This window comes from Oreochromis niloticus, linkage group LG14, assembly GCF_001858045.2.
Source record: "Oreochromis niloticus isolate F11D_XX linkage group LG14, O_niloticus_UMD_NMBU, whole genome shotgun sequence".
In the NCBI taxonomy this organism is placed as follows: domain Eukaryota; kingdom Metazoa; phylum Chordata; class Actinopteri; order Cichliformes; family Cichlidae; genus Oreochromis; species Oreochromis niloticus.
Window position 1 is genome coordinate 25765439 of NC_031979.2, and position 24559 is coordinate 25789997.

General features: G+C 41.3%; 1 protein-coding gene across 2 annotated transcripts; it reads left to right on the forward strand.

Annotated features, from left to right (window-relative positions):
- Positions 1 to 477: 477 nt before the first annotated feature.
- On the forward strand, positions 478 to 23033 carry LOC100702662 (mediator of RNA polymerase II transcription subunit 13-like). 2 transcript variants are annotated; one of them, XM_005459605.4, is made up of 30 exons: positions 478 to 1347; positions 2217 to 2451; positions 3492 to 3660; positions 6387 to 6532; positions 6630 to 6827; positions 10584 to 10778; positions 10890 to 11046; positions 11138 to 11245; positions 11330 to 12049; positions 12166 to 12382; positions 13094 to 13124; positions 13221 to 13342; positions 13453 to 13543; positions 13638 to 13834; positions 13921 to 14120; positions 14531 to 15420; positions 15522 to 15689; positions 15799 to 16022; positions 16171 to 16366; positions 16471 to 16861; positions 18020 to 18236; positions 19308 to 19499; positions 19632 to 19855; positions 20142 to 20284; positions 20404 to 20562; positions 20657 to 20842; positions 20928 to 21061; positions 21344 to 21508; positions 21811 to 21911; positions 22011 to 22143. In XM_005459605.4, the coding sequence occupies exons 1-30, from the start codon at positions 1282 to 1284 to the stop codon at positions 22141 to 22143; spliced, it is 6375 nt and encodes a 2124-aa protein (XP_005459662.1). In that variant the 5' UTR covers positions 478 to 1281. The 2 variants fall into 2 exon arrangements, with proteins under 2 accessions (XP_005459662.1, XP_013132968.1); XM_013277514.3 differs by having other exon boundaries at positions 13094 to 13342; positions 22011 to 23033.
- Positions 23034 to 24559: the final 1526 nt, after the last annotated feature.

Consider the following 24559-nt stretch of genomic DNA (forward strand, 5'->3'; position numbering starts at 1 on the left):
TATATACATATTAATTTGTCAACTATATGTATGTAGCCTGATCAGTGTTTGTGTTTCATGCAAATGTTGGTTCTTTATTTGCACCACTGTATTCCTGAAAGAATTTCAGTAATAATTATAAAAATAATAATAACTAGATGACTTCGTGTCATCTAGTTATTATTATTCAATGCACAAAGCAAACGCCCCCAGAAGACAATAGAATAAGTCAGTTGGTTTTGTTTTTTTTTACCTTTACATAACAATGCAAACAAACACACATGTTCCCACCACCAACAATAATTCACCAAATATTTCCCATAACTGTCCATGCAGCAGATGTTGCACAGTGAAACATGCACGTTAACAGGCATCACTGAGGAGTGACCACTGCATGACAGATGCACTGGAGCTTTCATCTTGTAAACTGTGAAGTCATGGAGCTACTTGAAGCTGGATCACGCCCCCATTACCACAAATTGGCCAATAGGAGCTAAGAGGCAGAGTTGTCCTCCTGGCCGCCATTAAAGAATTCAATACATGAACTGAAATAATGGAAATCTGCAGGACCTATGGAGCAGGCAGAGAAGAGTAGCTGATGAGTAGTCACGCTAGTTTGGGGTGTTTCATTCGTTTTAAGGGTAGTTTTAATATGACGGAGCACCATGGTGGTTTTGGTGAAAAGGAGGGCGGCGTAGCGGGTTGTTTTATTTAGCTGGCGAGCTAACGCTGGAGCTCTGGTATGTTAGCGAATGTGTTAGCAGGCTAGGCTAGCTCAGGGGGAGGAGGGGCGAGTTCCTCCGCTTTGAAATTGTTTCAGAGCAGCTAGCTGCCATTAGCATTAGCATACCAGCATCTAAGTTTTTCTTTTAAGTTTTTGAGCTCGTATTTTTATTGCGCATTTAACTTTTTCCGGTGGTGTATTTAACGCTAGTCTTTCTTCGATTTGTTATCGATGATTATTTAATGTTGAGGTGATGTAGCCGCAAGCTTGCGGCTAACCAGATCAGACAATACATTTCAAATAGGATTGATGAATCGTATAGCGAGAAGCTTACAGTTGACGCGTTCTGGCTGTCTGTCTAACGTTAGCTTAGCTGCCAGGCTAGTGGTGGTGGCTAGCGCCGGTTAGAAGTTGACTGTTTGGCTAGCGTCAGCTAGCTGAAGCTAGCAAGTTGGCAGCGCTTTAACGGGATAATTAGAGCTGAACATAGCTTCGCAAGCGAGTTACCCAGATCGGCTATTGCCCCCCGAAGGTGATTGAGAACATGGATTTTAACGTTACAACTACGCAGTGAAAGGATGAGTTCGTGCTTTGTACCAAACGGGGCCAGTTTGGAGGACTGCCACTCCAACCTCTTCTGCCTGGTAAGACTCTGTTCTGTGAGCTAGCGAGCGTTAGCGATCCTGAGAGGCCAGAAAGCCATTTTGGCTAATAAGGCAACAAGCCTTGTAACGTCAGTTGCAGATTGGAGTGAAGGCATCGGGCCTGCAACTAACAAATCGTGATCTGAGCCAACTTTCATAACAGAGCCAGCACATTCTGCATGACAACTATTTTGAAGGCTGGTTGATAAATATGGCACGATCTTGTGTTTACACTGCACTGAGTGCTAAAATATTCCGCTAGCAATAACGTTATTTACATGGTGGTAAAAAGAACAACTAAACGAGCAGTTTCTCTAAAACCAGCTGAACATATTGTTTTTCCTTGATTTAAACTGCACTGCATGCAAATTAATTGTGGCTGTCACCAACCATTTTGAGACAGACCAGTCTGGTTTTAAACTGACAGGTCTGTCATTGGTTGTTAACTTGCTGGTTGTAAATTATTTCCTTATAGTTGGGTGTTATGGCTTCAGGCGTGATCATCTTGGCAAGTGTAAAGAGTACAGGAAAACTTTCAACAGTGTAAACAAACCTCAATTTTCAGCTTTGCTTATTCAAAGTTTCCTTTTTCTGTTTTCTCAATATAATTGTAGGATCTATACCTTTACAATATAAAGCACCTAAGGCAACTGTTGTTGTGATTTTGCACTATATAAATAAAATAAAATTAATTGAATTGAAAGTAATTTTAGCAGCAAAGGCTGTCTTGTTACTGCAGTGTGTTAGGTCAAGATGCATGAAGAGTTGTGCAGTAAACAACTGGAAAATGGCTTTATGCTTTGCAGTTATTCTCTGTGTCTCTGTGTTCATTCTCACATTCTCACATCACTATTCTTCTTCTCTTTAAGGCTGATTTGACTGGAATAAAATGGCGGCGTTTTGTGTGGCAAGGACCCACCTCCTCGCCTATCCTTTTCCCTGTGACTGAGGAGGACCCAATCTTGTGCAGTTTCAGCCGATGCTTGGCGGCAGATGTGTTGAGTGTTTGGAGGAGGCACCACACCCCGGGTCGCAGAGAGCTCTGGCTTTTCTGGTGGGGTGATGACCCCAGTTTTGCAGAGCTTATCCACAATGAGCTCTTAAGTAAGTGCATTTAACCTCTCCACGAATACTGCAAGATTTGTGATTCTGACAGCATCAGAGTTTATTAGATGAAAATGTTTATTTCACTTCACTGAATTAAATTCCAATATTATTTGGTGATTTACCCCAAATTATATGTGGACTCTTGTGCTTTCACAGCACTTAGTTCAGTTTGTGCCATCTGAACAATTTTAAATTGAAGTGTGTAATTGTTGATATTAATAACATACTTCCTAGAGATGCTGTCCTGAAATGCTTACTGTATCAAATATTTTTCTTACACATTTTTGATGATGCAAAGTCTGATTAAAAATAATTTCTAAGGCCCTTGAATTTGTGGCTAACTGGTCTTTGAATGTCTTTAAAGCCTTGTGGAATTGATTGGCCCACGGCCACAGAGACACAGACTTGCATGGTAGGATTAGAACAAGTTGTTGTGCATCATAGTCACCTGACACACCTCTGGATTTCTGGAGATTCAATCCTGCTTTGTTGATATTCATATTCATATTCTTAGAGAAAAAGTACCCTTAGGGGCTAACACACAGGTATTTTGTCCCAGGTGGGGTGAAGTGTTACTTGCAGAAATTGCTCATTAAAGAGACAGAGTTGGCAACAATTTTTCAAATCTCTCTTGAGCTCCAAAGATAGTTGGAAATTTGAATTTTCCACTATGCAGGGAGTATAGCTCTTGATGATCAGAGAGGAATGGCATGAGTAAGCTTCACCTAATCTAATAATTTCTCTGTAATTTAACAAAATAGTTTATTTTCTGTTACATAAGTCAGTAACTGGGTTGAAGCCTTTTATTTTGGATCACGTCATTACATAACAGCAACTAAGACTTTTATTAATATTAAATGTTTTCCTGTATTTATACGCGGTAGAGCAGGTGTAACTGTGGTCTTCTTGTTTTTTGCACAGCCAAATTAAGGCTACGCATGTATGACAAAACCAAGTACATTTAACACTGGTTAGCTTTATCAGGAAAAAAAGCTTTGATTGTTAAAGTCATCATGTTTGCATCTGCCTTGTTTCAGGTGAGGAGGATGGTGAGTGGGAAAGTGGCCTATCCTATGAGTGTCGAACTCTCCTGTTCAAAGCCATTCACAACCTGCTGGAGCGCTGCCTCATGAACCGGGGCTTTGTTCGTATTGGCAAGTGGTTTGTCAAGCCATACCAAAAGGAGGAGAAGACCATTAACAAAAGGTATGTCCTGCTTCTTTCTAGAAAAATTGTAGGATATTCTGTGAATTGTTAAATTAAGACAAAGTTCACTATGAACCAAAGACGCAACAGAAGTTCCTTTCCACATTAAGCCTGAGCTTACGCATACGTCAGGGTGGTTTTTTTTATAACACAAAAGGGCTAATACAATTGCTTAAGGTAAACATGTCAGTGGAGTGAAATGCCATGAATTGTGATTGTGCTGAAGGGTTAAACATTAGTCATGCTGGCTGTTGGAGTGTTTTTTGAAAATTCGATGTATGTATGTTTTTGTTTTTTCCAGCTTTCTTTAATCAGAGCGGCACGCATGTGTTAGACATGCTAAAAACAGAGGGTAATTTAAGTACATGTGTACTGTTTAAGTTACTGGGGAAATTCAGCTGAGCTGATGTACTCTTTATGGTGTGAAGTTAGTATAACAATATCTGGCCTTTCACATTCTTTAGTCATTCACATTCTCATTTGTGACGCAGGTTGGGAAATGTTGCTTGTGTTGTTTTGACTATGCTGTGGTCAGCTTACATCTGTTTTTAGGGTTGAGACACCCTTTTCTTATAATGAAAATAGTGTTTTGCGCACTTTTTAAGTCTTTCTTTGAGCACTGTAATCACAACATTAAAGTATTGCCTTTAACACGACATCTGCATCTCTGATATAACCCCTTAATAGATACATGACTGGTCTGTACCTTTTTATTCATGTACAACTGAATCAGTGTTGGTTCGCCTCTCTGACATCCTTCAGTTCTCAGAAAATTCTGATTCGTGGAATTGCACAAGATCTAATGATGTGATGGATTATGGCAGCTTTCGAATCACAGCACTGGCATGGCACATTGTCATGCTACGCTGTTTCATTTGCTGTGAACCAATCCATCTTTTTGAGTCCAAGCACTGATACAGATAATCGTCCAATACCATTGTTGAATTAATAAGTTTACTGGAAACATCCAAGTTGTGTAATAAATAAATAACTACATTTAAAAATGTAATTCATTGATTCTTAATGTTATATTACTTTGGAATAAATAAAAGATCTAATTAGATTTAATATATAATTACATTTATCTAATTTATTTGCCCCTTTCAGCTCAGTGTGAGTCTTTGTGTCTTGTTGTAATTTACAGCCACCCCGGTGTCTCTGCTCTATTATTCTGCTCTCTGTTTCACTGTGTGCACTTCTCGCCACTCATAAAGCAGAGCAGATGAGACAGTTGATTAAGGAAGGTGATAACAAATTGTTACGGTACTTTAAGTGAAATAAATGGTTCTGTTGGAGTTTTAAACCTAACATAATGAAGAAAAGATGAATGGAAAAGCCATGTGAGAAGGCACTGTTCACTGCTTGCTGTAAAATCAAAATTAAGTAACAAATAAGGTGATTTGTTGTTGTAGCCAGTGTGAAATGCCATTGAACTGCTGGTGCCCTTCATGCAGCGTTGCTCTGCTTCTAGCAAAATGTGCTGCTTTAACTACAGCACTGCTGACATGTGATGTAGTTAATGTGGAATGACATAAAACAAAATAGAATAAATAATTCCATTATCGCAGTTACTGATCTCACTGGCTCAGACAGCAGGAACAGTATTGCATCCATAGTTTTCTGTGAAATTGTAGGCTTTAAAAAAAAAAAAAAAAAAAAAAGGTTAAAGAGAGCCATTTATTGTCCACATCTCTCCAAAGCCCAAAACTGGGCTGTTGTTGTTGTACAAATACAAGCTTGAGGTGAGCTAGCAACAGCAACACATAAATATCTGCCTGGTTCAGAATGGAGTTGTGTAATGCTGTACCATAAGGGTGGTGACATAGATTTAGCATCTGCTGTTGAATAAGGAGCCTGGAGGACCCCAGAGTTTCCCGACAAGCTCATTTGAGTCTCAATTTCTTGTGTGTGTTCATCCAGGGTGACTTTGTGTTTGATGTACAAGCCTTTGGCTTAGTTCCCTCTGGCTACTTTTTCAATGGTTTTAAAGAGTTTTAGCAGTTGTATAAAAAGGCCGTTGTGTTGAAGAGGAGGTGATTTATTGCTCACTGGTTTTTAGCTTCTGTTTTTACATAAAGAGGTCCACAAGCGTGTTTTGTGGCAGAGAAGCTGCACCTCTAACAGAGGAGTCTGGCAGCCTTGCTGTCGCCTGCCCTCTCTGACTGGTAAACACAGCAGTCTTTGGAAACTGCTGAGTTTGCGCTGTGGTTTTACAGAAATCATGTCAACGAGTACTATTTTAGTGAGTTTAGCTGCCTGGCCTTCCAGACGTGGTTAGAAAATAAAGATGGCTTTGTTTTCACATTTCAGTGCTATAAGAATTTCCTATGCATATTTGTGCTTCATATTGTCAGTTTGCTTTACTGCAATTTTTAAATCAGTGTGTATACTGCGTGCACCATCTGATTGGCGGTATTAGCCTTGTGTATGTGGAACCTACCATTATCACCTGAACACGTGATATGAATCAATGAGGCCAGTGGAATATGAAAGGAACTGTATGGTTTCCATTATCTTCACCCTTATCAGCCCTGCCTTTTTTCTTTGAGTCATTCCTTAACAGTGAATGAAAGAGAGTACACCGATAATCTCAGTTGCCCTCAGGGAGTTTATCTTCTAGGTGTTTGAGTCAAGTGTTTGTTTATTCATTTACTGATGAGCTTCTGCTGTGTACCAATCTTTCTAAGCATAACAGTACCTCTTTCTGTCTTTGATTCACCTTGCAGCGAGCACCTTTCTTGTGCATTCAACTTCTTTGTACATGGGGACAGCAACGTGTGCACGAGTGTTGAGATTGCTCAGCATCAGCCTCTTCAGCGACTGAGCGAGGAACACCTAAGCCTTGCACAGCAAAGCTCCAGCCCCTTGCAAGGTAAGATCACAAGAGTTGTGCACAGTAGTGATGCGTTAAATGGAACTAGACCAAAGTTTTGTTTTTAGAATTAAAGTACTGTAACTCTGCCCTACAGTCATCCTGAGCCCATATGGCTTGAATGGGACCCTCACCGGCCAGGCTTTTAAGATGTCAGACCACCCTACTCAGAAGCTCATCGAAGAGTGGAGGCAGTTTTATCCCATCAGCCCCAATCCCAAGGAGGTCCAGGAAGAAAAGTTGGAAGATGCAGACTGGGAGGATGACTCCCTGGCAGCTGTGGAGGTCCTTGTTGGTAAGGCTTCTTAATATGTTAATAATGTGGTGCTGGATCACTGAATGCAAGCAAGGAACAGAAAGGTAAGTTTATTGATATTCATTTATTTAGTTCTGTCAGTTGAAAAATACAGTACTACATTTTCAGCTATTCTTGATATGAGGATGACATACCTGCCAACATTTTGGTCTAAAAAAAAAACCCAGAGTCCAGGAGGATTATTTATTTATTTATTTATTTGTTTTTTTATTTGTAGGAAGGAGGGTGATCTTGATGGCACAGTATCACAGTGAATGCATTGTTTAAAAAAAAAAAAAAAAAAAAAAAAAACGAAAACCTTTAAAACAAAAAAACACTAAGTTCCTATTTTAAAAATGTTTGCGGTTTTGCACTTCAATCCAGTTGGCAGAGCACAGAGAGTTTAGTACTGTTTGTCCAGCTCAGGGGGCGGCTCATTCTGATGGAAAATTTGAGTGTTACTCATCTAATTCAAAACGGTTGGAAAATGTGTTGTTTGTGTTTTTGTTCACATTTGAGTTAGCAGTCTAGCAGGTTTGATTTGGTGCATAGGTTTCCAACTTTACTTAAATCAAGCTTCTCATGTGCTCAATAAGAAGAGCTCAAGTGGTAAAGCTACAGCTAAAATATCAAGCCATCTAGATACCTGTGCCAAGAATAACTGTACATCCTTTGAAGTAGGTTGTGGGTCACCAGGTTGGATTGACAGATTGATTGAAATTGCATGTGGGTGGATTGTGCGTGTGCAGACTGCAATTCATACCCAATCTGGCAATTTTGGTAAAACTAGACAAAACTTAAAGTTTGCTTTAACATCCATGTTGTGCTACATTCCTGCTAATGTACAAATATTTGGATCAAAGTAAAATAGATCCCCCTTATTCATCTAAATTCAGTACATTCTTAAGAAAAAAAAATAAATCAAAATTTAAAAAATTGTACCAAAACTTGAGACAAGATTAATAAATGAACAGGGCACTGCTTTCACATTTACACTGTACTACATTCCTTTATTCACCTGACCAGTGCATCTCTTGGAAGCAAATGTAGTCTTTTTATTTCATCTATTGTGCATGCAGGATGGGTATCAATAAAACCTCTAAAGTACTCGACAGCTGTGTATCCCTGTCCATGTCCCTTGTGATGTTTTGCATACAGTTCAGCTTTTGGCACGCTGGAAAAATAACTGTGCAAGGGGAAAACGTATCTGTTGTCCAGTATGTAGACAATTTTCCTGAAGCCCTTGTGATTGCGTGTTTATTGGAGATGCATCTTTGGCCAAATGGAATCAGATTTCATTTGTGATTTCAGTGCATATTTGTGAGCTGGATGGATACGCCGGTTTGCTTTTATGGACGTCTGAGTTGATGTTGGACAATTCATGTTAGCAACCATTGCATTGTCTTTCTTGGCTTTCATGCTTTCAGTATACTGCAATTCGTGGTGTGTTTTTTAGGAGGTTCAATAAGACACAATTCTACAGCACTCCTTGCATGCGATTATAGCTGCAACGATTCGTCGAGTATTTCAAAGAATTCAATTATTAAAAATTCGCGACACAAAATCTTGCTTCAGAGCTTCATTAAAGGCATGGCTCTGTAGTGCGGCACTGTTACCATGGAAACCAACATTTATGGCTAAAAACAGACTTTCAATACAAATGTATATAAAAGCAGCGTGTGAATCAAAAGTTTGACAACATTAAGCCCACACAGCCCCCAGTTTTAAACAGAAATACTGATAACACAGCAGTGGTGATGAAGACGATGGCACAATTTAACGTGGAGCCGGAGTCTGTTTACACACCGCAAAGAGGCAGAGCCGGTACCAAAGATGGTGAGCTCAGGGAGAGGGAAAGAAACGGTGTTTCTAGCATCCAAAACAGCAACACTGTTCCTGTAATCACCATTAACACCTTTACTGGGGAAAATCGAGTCTTTCATCAAAGCACCTGATCAACAAACACTGACCTCAAGAAAGGCAAACTTTGTAGCTGCTTCATCCACCGCCATTTGTTTTACATAGTGAAAAATCTGTAGTAAGCCTCCAGAAGTTGTATTAAAATATGCAGATGAACTTTTAACTTAGTCTGATACCATGTTTAAATTATACAACTTGCTGAAGGCTGATGGCAGCCATCCTATTTTACATGGAAGCAAACAAGGATGAGTCTAAAGCAGGGCATGGTGTCTTCTAGACCAGATATATTTCAAGGTTTTCAGAACATTTTTCAGATTGAAAGTGAAATAATATAAAATACTGTCTCAATTAAGTTGTGTTAATATTTAAAAATATAAAAATTAAAGCGTTTTTCACAACCCAGTAAAAATGAAATGAAATGTGAAACTGAGGGGTTTTAGATTGGACAGTGAATTATTGTTAATATTAAATAATGTCTACACCATCATAACATCTTGTTTTTAGCAGCACATAAGCTTTGCATCAAAGCACAGGGCAAACTTCAGAATGCTGATATGGTTGCTTCTTTGTTGCAGCCACCACATTCTCCTTACAAACAAAAACTTACTCATTCACTTTCACACTTAAGCACATGTACCAAAACACATAAGCCTTCCAAGAAGACAGAGTAAAGATTTTTTTTTTATGCCTTAGTTTAGATGGCATATTTATCTTAATTTATTTGACTTTGACTCTACTTGAGAGTATTTATGTTTCTGCATTTAAGAAAATGTTTTCTTTAAAAAAAGAAAACTTAATGTGGCACGTAAATACCTAGGGGTTTTTTTTCTCGATGATGGATGCAACAAAAATCACCGCAATTTCTAAAAACCAAAGGAGCTCTTGAGCTCTGACTATTTATTATTGCTCATTAATAAGATAAAATTATTTCTTATTCTATTAATCAATGGAATAATCTGTAGATTACTTGATTACTAAAATAATCGATAGCTGCAGCCCTACACGTGATTTCGTCTTTAACATCACTTACCATAAATCTGAATATTTCCAAACAGATTATCTTCCGCTTCAAGGGACAAGGTCTTCACTTTGTGCTTTACTAGACATTTGAATTTTTTGAATTTGTTTCTTTAAACGTGGTGTTACTGATACAGACTTATCCAGGAAAACCTCAAGCTTTACGGTGCAGGGAACAGCTGTGATTGGCTGTGATACGTCGTCGTTTATAGAGCAACTAATTTGCTTTTGGTTTGCGTTCTGTTGGTGAAGCACATGCTTCCAGTATCCCCCGTTCATTTAACTGTGGGAAGCCAAAGTCATGGTTGAGATCACAATCAGAATAATTGTGCAGCCTTACAATTATTCATAATAAAGTTTGAATCTCGTGTAAATTACGAGTGTATCCTGGGAAAACGGCAAAACGGGAGGCACCGGAGATGTTAAATATGGGAAAGCCCGAGAAAAACGAGTGTTCCCACTTATGAGATAAATAGATTGTCCACGGCTATAACAGAGCCCTAAAATGTGTCTGTTTTTTTGTTTGTTTTTTTAAATAAATCAGTCCAAATTGTTCTCTCTGTCACTAGTACTTTTAAGAGACACTATCTTTCTTTTTTTTTCTTTCTTTTTTTAATGGTAGTAATCTGTGGACTTTTTATTCTGTGGAATTTGGTATAAAAACAACTTCAGAGGGCCTTGATTTTTAGAGTGATGGTGAATAAATTAGTCAGTTATACCAAAACATTGTTGCATTTAAAAATGTATATTTGGTTTGTTCAGTTCTGTTTTGAATTTTCATGCTGAATTTTTAAAATTAACAAATGTCTTTACTTTCAGCGGGAGTAAGGATGGTTTATCCCTCCTGCCTGGTGCTTCTCCCTCTGTCGGACCTCCCTACTGTGGTCCCTCAGGGCTCAGCCAACGCCTCAGGAAGCTTGTGTGGTGCTCAGCAGGGCCAGGCTGCTAACAGAGATCCTGCCATGTCTTCTGTCACTCTGACTCCTCCAACGTCACCAGAGGAGGCTCAGACTGGTAAGAATTGCAGAATTAAAAATACATGTTCATCAGCATTTATTTTTGTGAGACTCTGAATACCAGTGCGGTTGTATTTATTTTTATCATCTTTATTTTACCTTCTCACAGAGTATCAGCCTGCCCAGAAGTGGCTCAAGTTGTCTTCTGCATCTGATGGCTACAGCTCTAACAACACTCTACATGGTGGTAAAATCCCTCGCAGGATGGCCAGCCAGATGGTGGAGTCTGTATGGCAGGAGTACAACCTAAACCATACAGGGAACAAGTATGTTTCATGCCATCTCTTTAAATTTGCATTTGTTCTGGTTTTACCTCCATCCAGATGGATAACGTGTTTGTATTCCCACTCTTTCTAGGAATAAGTTTACTTCATTGACAAATGGAACCTGTGAGGAGGAGACAGAAAAAACAGGACTCTGGGATTTTGTGGAGCCAGCTCATAGGCTGCATTGTAATTGCTCAAGGTATGTTTAGTGAAGTTAATTCACCAGCAATTTAGTTATTTATTTAAAATATTTTATAACCATTATTTGTTTTATTCCAAACAGACATAAGAATTCGAAACAGCGGTCTAGCAGCACCTCAGGACACCCACCTTCATCAGGACAGCCTGTCCTGCCAGCCCCCAAGCACAAGCTGGGCGAGAAGCTGGAGAAGGGGGAGAAGCAGCAGAAGAGGCCACAGACACCTTTTCACCACCGCAACTCTGTGAGCGAGGAGCAATCCCTGGAGCCTCAGACCCAGAGGCTTTGCCTCAGATCGCAGGAAGAGGGCTCGTATCCCAGCTTGCACCATGTGGACACGGTGCAGTCTAAAGCCCCTACGCTGCACGCCCATGGCCCTCCTGCAGACCTTGTTGGATCTCCACCTCCCCCTCCTCTCAGCCCACATCCCTGTGATCACGTAGAAGTTGACATGACTCCTGGTGGCATGAAGAGCTCGTCAACTCCCATTCACCAACCATTCTACCCACCATCAGTGGAACCTTGTCAGATGCCACCAAAGGGCTCATCTGAGGAGTCTCAGATGGAGAACATGCCTATGCCTTTGCCCTTTCCCTCAACCTACAATGAAACCCTTGAACCTACCATCTTTGTAGGTTCTGCCATCAGCCCCAGTGATGACTCCACCCATAATCCATGGAAGTATTTCCTCCTCCCTCAAAAAAAGCCCTCAAACTTCCTGACACCCCAGCTACCTTTAGATAAAATGAGAGAGGATTCTGCAGGTGGTGGAGGAAGTGAAAGTGGTGTAGTCTCTGTCACAGAGTGAGTATCTGATGATCAGCGGATGCTTTAAAAAAAATTCTTTTTTTTCTTTTTGTGAATTTAAAACTAATGTATCTGCATGCCTTAAAAATGTCTCTCCCCTACGCCCCTCCCAGGTTGATGTCAGGATCCTCGCATCCCCTGAAAGTGTCCCAAGAGCTCGTCAAGACTTATACACAGCGGAGAAACAGCCATCTTGCTTCCACCTCAGGAGATGAAGAGCCCAGTGAGGAGCCAGACCCTTATGCCTTCGTCGAAGGAGATGAGGAGTTTAGCTTTACTGAGAAGAAGGACAAGTCTGGAGCTGAAAAGGACGGAAACAAGAAACACAAGGTGGGTCCTGACAAAGGCTGAAATCCTTGTTTATTATGATATTTGATGAAATCTACTTTCAGTCCCTGGTAAAGTACATGTTGGAACTAGTTATTTTTTCAACATTTCTGTATTTTATATTAAAGGAGGTGAATAATTTAAATATTTTCATTTCTGTTCCAGTGTTTATTTCCTTCATTTCCCTGAGCTGCATAGTAGTAGTTGCCTTTTGAGAGCACACACTGATATTGCTGGGTATTGACCATTAGTACTTAATTAGTAACCAAAATGTGTCTCTATCACAGTTCCTGTTAATGAAATTTGCTTTTACATACTTGTCAGCTTCACAGTCATGTTTGCTTGCTCAGATATTTACTGATTTAAAGTACGTTTTGGTTAGAGTGGCAGTATGTATACCCTAGGGAATCACTAAAAATCTGTTTAGTCATCTTCATAATTGAGTCAAATTTTTCTTATCAAATTCTCTTGTGAATTTGTAGAAGAAAAGTTGTGTAATGAGGATCAGCAGATGATTTTAGATGTTTCAAACCTCACCCTGTTGTGTTATGGCTAACTCTTAAAATCAGCACTCTATGGCGTGCAAAATAGTGACCTTCATTTTAGGAACATGTTTGATAATCAGAGCTTTGTATACAAGTACAAATAGTGGAAATTTTAATGACAAACAAGTGGTCATGACGATAATTACTGTCATCTTTTTGTTTGACCAAGGTGGATGAAGGAACTGGAACTTCTGCAGATGGTAAGAAGTTTATTCATTCTTGCTTGGAGATTTCTATGTATGTTTATTTGTTTGCTTTAATTCAAAAAATGTCCCTCAATTTGTTTTGTGGTGTAGATGGACAGTGTCCTACAGGCAGTAAACCCTCAGCCTCGACCAGCCTCATCCACGAGAACGACTTGGCTGTGTCCTACAGCGACCTGGATAAAATCTTCAATTCAGATGAAGATGAGCTAGCAGTAAGTGCATGTTGTGGCATATTCAGGAGCTGATGGTGATGTCTCCTCATGAAGCCTGTTAAAACGCCAAGATGTACTGAATATGTTGACTTGTTTTCCCCATTGCACAGCCTGGATCCAAAAGAGCTGGTGTTGGTACAGATGACAAGTTTGGCTCTAAAGATACTAAGCCAACTGCACTGGATCCCCTGTCTTGCATAAGTAGGAAAATTAATCATCAATTACTCATTGTGCATCATGGATCATAACTACGTAAGTTGTTGTTTCAAGAGAAGTAATAATGTCTTTTCCTTAGGCTCAGTAGACCTGCACACAATGTTTCCCACCCCACCCTCCCTGGAGCAGCAGGGTTATTCTCCCATGAACTCCGGCAGCAAGGACAGCTTAGAAGCAGGGGCGGGGCTCACCTTGTTGGACGGCAGCCAGCTTAATAACCACTTCAAGATGGAGGTGGAGGAGGGTTTCTGCAGCCCTAAGCCATCTGAAATAAAGGTAAAACACATCACGCAATTAGCAAGTAGAGAGGAAACTGTGATCATTTTTCTTTATTGTTAAGTGACCTGCGTTTTTGCTTTCAGGATTTCTCCTTTGTGTACAAACCAGAGATGTGTCAGTCATTCATTGGCTGCTCTATGTACGCCCCCCTGAAGACACTACCCAGCCAGTGTCTGTTGCCTGTCAAACTACCAGAAGACTGTGTGTACACGGCGAGCTGGACCCTGGGCAAAATGGACCTGATACCCCCAGTGTCCAACACTAGTCTTCTCACTAAAGATAGGTAAATGCATGTACTGAATTAACTTTTTCCCATCTTGGATGTGTGATCTGTTGATCAAGAAGGGGTTTTCTTGAGTTTTAGTCTTTTACAGTACAACTTCAAATTTCTACTGAAAAGTGACTTATTACACTTATTTCCAGCTCTATATTTTTATTCATTCACAATTCTGCAGGTTTCACAGTTCAAAGTGATCATTATTTATCTTCCAAAGGGCCTACCACCAGCCATCAGGTCATCCTATGTCTGAAACAAGTTTATTATGTGCAGCTATCATGTCGGTGGCTGCACATAATTAACATTGCAATGTATGTAGAACAAGAAGGAATGTAAAAGCATGTAAACTCTTCAGCTGCTATATAACCAAACATCACAACATGAAACCCTAATCACTGTTTATCTTTATATAACAGTAATGTCCCCAGTGTGGAGCCTGACTATAGCCAGACCTACACCCCGCAGACCCACCCGCCCTTCATGTCCAGCAGTGCTCCTCCCAGCAACAGTGGTGCAGGTATTCTACCATCCCCAGCCACACCACGCTTCTCTGTGCCCACACCTCGCACGCCCCGCACTCCACGGACTCCACGCGGCCCATCCAGTGTCCAGGGCTCCCTCAAGTATGACAGTTCTGACCTTTACTCTCCTGCCTCCACGCCTTCCACCTGCCGACCCCTTAGTTCTGTTGAGCCAGCCACTGTGCCCTCAATTCCCGAGGCTCACAGCCTATACGTCACGCTCATACTTTCAGAGTCAGTCATGAACCTCTTCAAGGACTGCAACTTTGACAGTTGCTGTGTATGTGTCTGTAACATGAACATCCGTGGGGCAGATGTAGGCGTATACCTCAAGGACAACGGTGAGGCCCAGTATATATGCACTTGTGGTTTTAGCGCTGTCACCAATCGGCGCTTTGGCCAGTCAGCTGGGCTCTTTCTAGAGGATGAACTGGACGTAGTTGGACGAGGCTCCGATGCTGCTCGAGATACAGAGCGGTGTTTCGAAGAGCTGCGAGCTTCTACATCACACAAAGCCAGCAGCCTGAAGGAGAAGCCTCCAGATGAGTTAATCCTGTTGCTGCAGGACCAGTGCACCAATCCATTTGCCGCGATGGCCGGTGTGGAGTACCCCAAACCAACTTCAGCCCCCAGTTCGTTCCTAAGGGTGGAAGAGAGAGACTGTTATAACGACTGCTACATGGCACTGGAGCATGGCAGGCAGTTCATGGACAATATGTCAGGAGGCAAAGTCGATGAAACACTAGTGAAAAGCACCTGTCTTCATCAGTGGCCCAAACGCAAATGTATGTATTCTCACATCACTACTTGTTTAAATGTAGAATTCTTCCTTATGTATTTCTAGCAGAAATGTAATACTTGTTTCCTATTGTTTCTCCACTTGTAGCAGCAGACATGAGCAAGCTATACTCTGTGGATGTCCTCCGGGTGTTGTTGTCCCTCCAGCCTGTGCTGCAGGACACCATTCAGAAGAAAAGGAGTGTGCGATCTTGGGGCGTTCAGGGGCCACTTACCTGGCAGCAGTTCCATAAAATGGCTGGGAGGGGATCATATGGTGTGTCGAAAGCGTTTTTTGTTGTTTGTTTGTTTGTTTTATAGAATATTGTGGAAGTTTATGGCTTTGTTGTCTTCAAAGACACTAACTTGTCTCCTTTCCTTCACAGGTACTGATGAGTCTCCTGAGCCTCTGCCCATCCCAACCTTTCTGGTTGGTTACGAATATGATTTTGTGGTACTGTCTCCTTTTGGGTTGCCCTACTGGGAGAAGCTTCTCCTGGATCCATTTGGTTCCCAGAGGGATGTGGGATATGTTGTCATTTGCCCTGATAATGAGTCTCTGCTCCGCGGGGCCAAGACCTTTTTCAAAGATCTAAGTGCAATGTATGAGGTATGCACCTGGCAGTTTATTAAACTCACCCTTCTTGTGCTGACATGTCTGCAGAAACAGTTTTGTAGCTCTGCAAAAGTGATTCACACTGTTGCACTCTTTTTTTCTTTTTTTTTTCCTTTTCTTTTCTTTTTTTCCCTCTCGACAGGCATGCCAGCTGGGGCAACACAGGCCCATCTGCAAGAGTCACCCAGAGGGCATATTGAAGGTTGGCACCAAAGAAGGCAGGAACATGACAGAGCAGCCTCTTAGTGACTGGTTCGTTAAGATGGCTGCCAGAGAAGGAAACAATGAAGCCTTTAATAAGCTCAAACTCTTTGCTCAAGTGTGCTGCTATGATCTAGGTAACCTGATTGCTTGTAGTGCTGAAAACCTAAAGTAGGTAAAATCACATGGTTTGTAAAAATGATGATTTATCATTTCATTCTTATTTTGGGATCCATTTCAGCTCCATACCTGTCAGAGCAGTCTTTGGATAGCTCTCTGTTGACCCAGAGGAACCCTACCACAGCCGCCACCCCCTCCTTCCAGACCTCTAGCTCTTCCAGCACTTCATCAGGACTCCAGAGCACCAACACTACCGGCTCCAACACCAGCTCTGCCCAGCCTGCCCAGCCTGCCCAGGTCAACAGCACCCCTCCCTCTTCATCCTCAGGCTCACAGACTATCGGGGGAATGACCTCAGCCAAGCCAAGTTCGTTCTCGCCATTTGGAACAGCAGGCTTGCAGGGTGGAGTGTCTCAGAATGGACCCCAGCCAAACTCGCAGGGCACAGGGGGCCTGGCTGAAAATGGATCATCTGCTTACCCGTCTCAAGGACCCACTGAGAGCCCAGAGAGGTAGGTAGATCTGCTGTTACATCACCTGGCCAAAGGACCTGTGACCTTATGCCGTAACGAGGCGCCTGTTGTCTATCTGTCCATAGTTCTCAAAAATTGTTACAGAGTCATATTTTTTTTTTTTTTATGCACGGTCACTGTGATGGTTCATGAGCCAGATTATATTTTGAATCTTTTCCTAGCAAATGCCAGTTTGCTCATCTTTCTATTTCACAGAGTATTTCAAGTAGTAGAGCGTTGTAGTTTGGTACTTAGCTCACAAGCCTTTTCATAACTGGTATGCATTCACGGGATAGATAACCAGTGCTCAGTTATTATTTTTAGCTGAGATGGAGATCGTTTCTACAACTGCTTTACAAAGACAATAAAAACACACTGACGTGCTCAGTTCCTCGACAGTTCTGTGAGACACCTTCTTTCAAAGGTCACCAACATGCACACATGGTCTGTTTGATATATGGGGTTTTTAGGCATTTATTGACCAAATAGTCTTATCAGTAGTAGATTATATTTAGGGTTGATGAATGACCACATTGGTAACACTGCACAATCAGCAGGGTGTCACATGTTTTGAAGGGAGTATAATATTAGTGAGATCTGAAGTTTTGTTATGCCAAAACAAATCTCATGAGCGCTGCGTGTCTCTACTTTCATCTCAGTAATTTTATTTTTACATTTCTTCTGATGGGAGCTGCGCCTGCCAAGATTTGGCTTGAGCCATTTTCATACATGATATTTGGACAGTTTCTTTCACATGTAGCACACAGCAGGTACAATTATACTGGAAATACTGGAGTTTATGTCAGGGAGCTACCTAATTAAAGTGTGCACGAGGCAGTATACAAACATCCATTTGCTAGAGATGAATACACTGAACAACTAAAAAGTGTGGATCAACAGAGCCCAGAAAAGTGTGGACTTTGTATTTGGGTTGGCAGGTTAAATAGTGGCTAATATCTAATCTGACTGCTCTGAATGTTAATTTTTGTTTTTTCATGTGCATGTCTTTCTAGTAATGTCTAGAAAAAGGTTAAGGCTGCAGTGGACACATGCAAAAAGCTTCAGTTGCACACTGTGGACAGTAATATGAACATTGACAGATCTGATGAAGATAATTTCTTGGCCTGTTTTAGTAATTATCTGCCTAATTTTTAACAGCACAATGGAGAGAGACAAAGTGGGTAAGCCAACAGATGGAGAGTCCCACGCTGTCTCTTACCCGCCTGCTATAGTGGTGTACATCGTCGACCCCTTCAGCTACGAAGACGCAGACAGAGAAGTCCATTCGAGTACCTACACAATGGGCCTGCTGCGCTGCTACATGGAAATGCTCCACATCTTGCCTGCTTGCATCAGAAACTCTGTCTCTGTGCAGGTAGAACAGCACTCTTTATGGTTTTAAAATTTCATAACTGCAGATTAAAGATGCGGCTAAATATTCAGCGTAGTGTATAAAAGAACAGACTCCAAAAGTCAAAGATATTTCACAAAATAAGTTCATTTTCTAAATATAATCTACAGTTTAATAACATCTGCTCAGTTTTCTACTTTGGTTATAACAGAGAGGGTTACCAGCTGCCACAAAGGGAGGTGAGAAGGAGCAGGGGAATCATTAGCAGGCACTAATGGAGGTGGTAACTGCCACACCTGTGATATAGTGGCACAAGATTGCATCAGTATGCCAGAGGGAGTTCTGAAACACAAGAGGTGTGAATGTGCTAATGGTTTCAGTACAGCAGCAGCATAATGGGGTGTGCTAATATCCATTCAGTCCTATCGCTGCAGACATACTAATCTCTCAGATGTGCTGTCATTAACTCTGCCTTCGAGCCAAGATGTGGCAATATTCTTAGTTTAGTAAACAAACGGTTTGGTTTGACTTCCGTCTTATATGAACAATATAATATTAAAGACACCTGTACTTCTTATCATAATTAGAATTACCATAATCACTCACACTTGCCAGTATAGTAACGGTACTGGTAATGTGGTGCAGATGTTTACAAGTACTGATGTGCACAAAGTTTTAATATTGGGAGGGACAAACATTTGATCACTCAAATATAAACTGCACAGATTTGAAGGTGTGGATGCCTTTCATTGGGAGCTACAGAGAATTTTACAGCATTTCTCTGGATGAATACTTTTAAAATCAATTCTGATCTTTGGGTGAAGCAGAAATTTCATGTTGGGATTAAACTTACTCACAGCAGTGTAGTGTGTCGTTTTTGAAGTTCAGGGTTCACTAACGTTTTTTTCACCACAAACTATTACTAAAAAGTGGGTAATTGTCAGAAAGACCTGTTTTGAGATTTCCATGTCCATGACTTATCATCTACAACACAACCCAGTCAGTAACACAGAGAAACTTCAGTAAAAACAAATGTGTAGTGAAGCTTAAGTCTAACAAATCCATAAAATGCCTTTTTTCCTCCTCTTGTGTCAGATTGTTCCCTGCCAGTATCTGCTCCAGCCGGTGCACAGCGCAGGGCGCCACGTCTACAGTCAGCACCTCAAGTCGCTGGCTTTCTCTGTGTTCACTCAGTGTCGTCGGCCTCTTCCCAACTCCACCAATTTCAAGGCTCTGACGGGCTTTGGTCCTGGTCTTGCCATCGACATGGCACTCAAGAACCCAGAGGTAACTACATGGTGCTGAACTTCTGAGTTTTGTTGAAGCTGTATGTGTACAGACAATTATGCTGTTGTACCTTCTGTTGTCACTCTTAACTTGAATATGTTTTTTTTGTGTGTGTGTTTGTGTGCTGTGCAGAGGCCCGAGTGTCTGCGTCTCTACACGCCACCCTTCATTTTGGCTCCAGTGAAGGACAAGCAGACTGAGCTCGGGGAGACGTTTGGTGAGGCATCGCAGAAGTACAACGTCCTGTTTGTCGGCTACTGTCTGTCACATGACCAGCGATGGTTGCTGGCCTCCTGCACGGATCAACACGGAGAACTGCTGGAGACCTGCATCATCAGCATCGATGTGCCGAACAGGTGCCTGTTCACGAAAGATTTACCTCAGTACCACAGAATCAGTTTGGTTATTGATACCTAAGTCTTTGTAGTTAAGTGTAAAACAATCTTATAGTTAACAAAGACTAAATACTAAATATGATAAATGTCTTTGTTTTAAGACTGAAATGAAACATTTTTAAACAATAAAGGCTAAACCCACTCTGGCAAGTAAATGACGCTAAATGAAACTGAAAGGTAGAGATTCAAAACTAATTAAAAAGCAAAACTAACTCATAAATGCATGTCTGTATTATTGTTGCTGCAGGGCTCGCAGGAAAAAGGGCTCAGCCCGACGGCTGGGTCTGCAGAAACTGTGGGAGTGGTGCCTCGGCCTGGTGCAGCTCACGTCACTGCCATGGAGGGTCGTTATCGGGCGGCTTGGAAGGATGGGCCACGGCGAGCTGAGAGGTACACACTTCAACAGTGTCTGCAGAGTGGGCAGTTTATACACACACACACACTCTCTCACACACACACACACACACACACACACACACACTTATGTGCTTGTGTCTTGTCCGTTTCAGACTGGAGTATTCTGCTGAGCAGGAGGAACTTGCAGTCCCTCAGCAAGCGACTGAAGGAGACGTGCAGGATGTGCGGCATATCTGCTGCTGACACTCCCAGCATCCTTAGCGCCTGCTTAGTTGCCATGGAGCCTCAGGGTTCCTTTGTGATTATGCCAGGTAAAAGAAATAATATTTAAAGTTTGGCTAGCTTCACTTCATTTTGAAAAAGCCTGTAAATCTGACAGCGCTCTCCTTCGTCTCGTGTCTGCAGACTCAGTGTCGACAGGCTCCGTGTTTGGTCGAAGCACCACCCTTAACATGCAAACATCGCAGCTGAGCACCCCTCAGGATACATCCTGCACACACATACTGGTATTCCCCACGTCAGCCATGGTGCAGGTCAACACTAACACATCAGAGCCCATCGACATCGACACCTTTAACCAAATAAATCCCGGTATGTTTTCACAGCTCACAGAGCTGCTACAATATATTTCTGCTCAAAGCTGGAAAGCCAGAATGACATTTTTCCCTCTCTGCAGATGGATCAGAGGGAATGAACATCTTTGAGTTGTTTGAACAAGACATGGATCCAGACTTCATCAACATCCTGCCCAACTCCCCCACAACCTCCCCTGTTCACTCCCCGGGCCCCCAAGGGGGAGATGGAAGCAAGGTCTGCCACCTTTTTCATGTAGACACTCGTCAATATAAAATGTCAGATGCAGACTTTAAAATTATTAACAGGCTGTGTTGTATGAACCACTCGGCAGTAATTAAACAACTTCTTCTGTTTTTCGTCCTCAACTTAATAGTTAGATTAAAAAAAAAGGTTTTTTTGAATGAAAAGCACACTAATGAGCAAAAAGAATTAGGTGCCCCTTGGTTAGGAAAATATGATGCCTGTTTTGGCTGCAGCGATGCCCTGATCGATGACTTTATCACCTTCGTTTCGCAGGGTCAGAGTACAGATCGGATGGAGTCTCACGAGGAAGCGCTCAACATCTTGCAGCAGCCGATGGCTTTGGGTTACTTTGTCTCCACAGCGAAGGCCGGACCGCTGCCCGACTGGTTCTGGTCAGCCTGCCCCCAAGCCAAGAACCAGTGCCCACTCTTTCTCAAGGTAACAGTCACGTTCAAGTAATATTAATCTGCTAATTATCTGTACTACTAAAATTATATGTTTATGAAGTCTTGAGTAATCACAATAATGCCGTTCTTCAACAAAATGCCTCTTTGTCGTTTTTGTTCTGACCCATCAACAGTGCTGCTTGTTTGCTGGTTTAACAATACTGACTCTTTTACATCAGCCGATAAAATAGATAAAATAATGAGATTTTACAGCTCTACATGCAGATGTGCTGAACCTGACGCTCAGTGAATGAATCTGAAGACTCTGATTTCATTTGTCTCTTTCTTTTCCAGGCCTCTCTTCACCTGCACGTGTCTTCTGTCCAATCAGATGAGCTTCTGCACAGTAAACACTCCCACCCCCTGGACTCTAACCACACCTCTGATGTGCTCAGGTATGAACTGTAACCAAACTCAATTTTTAAGTAATTAGAAAGACATTTGTTTCACTCCCAGCTTTATTAACATTTCCATGTCCTCCTCTTTCATGCCAGATTTGTTCTGGAGCAATACAACGCCCTCTCCTGGCTGACGTGTGACCCTGCCACCCAGGACCGGCGCTCCTGTCTGCCTGTTCACTTTGTGGTGCTCACCCAGATGTACAACTTTATCATGAACATGCTCTGAACTCTAATGGGATCAAACTGCTGAGATTTGATTGGAGGGATCGCTCAGACATGTTGTGGATTTCCTGCTACAAAGACACCCCGACACTCGAAAGGACCTCACACTCCATCAGGGTAAATGTGGACGAAGCACCCTCCTCTTCCTCCTCGTCCTGGTGTATCTCTCAGAACTCTAACTGGAAGTTTCCAATGAATCAATCAGATGCCAAGAATCCATTTTATCACTTTGGATGATCAAGGGACATTTCATAAAGGAGAAAAATGTCTTTTTAATGACTGTAGATTGCAATCTATGAGATTTTATCATAATGAAATGCCTGCATATATTATTTATTGTAAGTTTTTAAATGTGGAATTTTTAATGCTTAATATCTTTTATATATTACAAATCCTAGAGGGTGTGTACATCTCACTGTACAGGAATTGGTTTCAAAAGTGTAATTTTTCTCAAATACAACACGAAAATCCTGTTCAAGTGAATTTGCTGTAGATTGCTTTTAGAATATTATTTTTTCAAAGGGGTACAGACCTTTCTATTGCCATGCTGTAATAATGAAGTAAAAGCTGGCCTGGGCATTTGTGTCCCACCCAATGAGTGGATGAGACTTACCTCTCTGTCTACTTTGGCTCCAGAGTCTCTTGCACAGTAACTCAGTGAGCTCTGAAGAGGAATTAAAAGGTACATTGTCAGATTATATATTTTATATAACAGATTTAGGTAACTGTGTGTGTATATGTGTACATAGTAATTGTGTGCCGCTACTGATGGTGCAGCTTCTGTTTTAGGAATAAAGTGTCTACCTTACTGTCTTCGTCTTTATCTGTGTAGCTGCTCGCAGCTGTCATATAGTCGTTTTGTATATAAATACAGCCTCAGATGAACAACAACGATACATGTGGCATGCTGCCTCATTATTTGACAAAACCAGTGTGTGAAAAATTAATTACATACTGACTGTATCCATAGGAATTAAGAGGACAAGAAGCAGTCAAATGTACTTAATTTAGTGATCGTCAGCAAAACGGTAGTGTTGGACAGTTTGCTGGTCTGGAGTAGTGATGTGTGTTAAAATGATACTGAGGAAGAAAGACATCAACGGTGCTCCTAATGAACTAACCATCAATCTGGAAATGGCCTTAAAATCTTTCCCAAACTGAAAAAAGGGGAAAATGTTCAAGACAGTATTGACAAATTCAGTCGAGCAATGCTCAGAGAAACTGCAAAACACAACACAGGCGCTACCTCTCAGACTATAAAAGGCCTCAGCATGTTAAAGTTCATGACAGCACTGTTAGAAGCGTTGCCAGCAGAAAGCCCCTTGTCTTTAATAACAACATGGCAGCACAGCTCAGGTTTGCAAAGTCGCATCTGAATAAATTAGAATTCCTGCATAAAGTCTCTGGACAGACAAGTCAGAAATGGAGATGCTCAGCTGTAACAGACAGGGCAGAATATCAGCCTCACACTAACTGTTAAGCACAGTGGTGCTGATTTGGGGTTGTTGGCTGGCCACAGGGCCTGGGTAGTGGGACTATGGCGGAGAACTAGGGGCACATAAGGGAAAAAGATAAAATTTCAGATTAAAGTCTAAATACTTGTTAAGAAGCTGCCTTGTGATATAAATCTTCTCTACTGCACGAGGCTGACCATCGGTTGTCTTTGCGTCTATCCGCTGCCAGCCGTTTCATGTTGCGCAAATCTGCCAACTTTTCCAGTTTTGTTTGGTTTTTTCCTTCTGACTAGATGCAGCTTTTTGCGCCATCTCTTCCAAGTCATTACATTTATTACTACACTGTGTTTATGTGTTAAAAGATAAAATAATTTCCTTGTTATTGAAACTGATTCTGAAGCACACTTTCACTAATTTATCTATGCAAGGCACAATTCTCTAAATATTATTTTTACTTTATTTGCAAAAAGAGCAATAGCATTTTTTTTCTTAATGTGTCCCTAACGCACCTTTGTAGTCCAACAGCTAAAGCTTGGCCCAAATTGGGTCATCTTAAGGTTATTATTAACAGTGGTTCTATAAGCTTCTGAATCATGGGGTAGGTAAGAATAAAATAGAATTACTCTAGGAATTTAAAACTAATAATAACTAAGATATTAAGCAACATATACATACACACATATACATATACACGCTGACACTTTATCTATTTTTTTTACTTCTAAAGCACTTTACACAAGATAAAATGGGTGCAAATCAGAAAATCAAAGTGAAGAATGAGCATTACCATAAAGGCAATTTAGGCATGAAGCTGATCACTGAAACCTGGAAAGGCTCCGGGTTTCAGAGACCTGAGCTCCTGTTTGCATGGGAGGCAAGGTGAAATATAAGGCGCAGAAAAGTCTTAATAAATAACATTTACAGAATGTTTTAATCTGAACTATCAAGGGGAGAAAAAATACATTT

Excerpts from the sequence above, each read along its gene's own strand:
- LOC100702662 (XM_013277514.3), top strand. The coding sequence starts at position 1,282 with ATGAGTTCGTGCTTTGTACCAAACGGGGCCAGTTTGGAGGACTGCCAC. Across the intron at positions 12,383-13,093 it reads ACGGAAACAAGAAACACAAG|GTGGATGAAGGAACTGGAAC; the intron begins GTGGGTCCTGAC and ends TGTTTGACCAAG. Across the intron at positions 21,509-21,810 it reads AGTGCCCACTCTTTCTCAAG|GCCTCTCTTCACCTGCACGT; the intron begins GTAACAGTCACG and ends TTTCTTTTCCAG.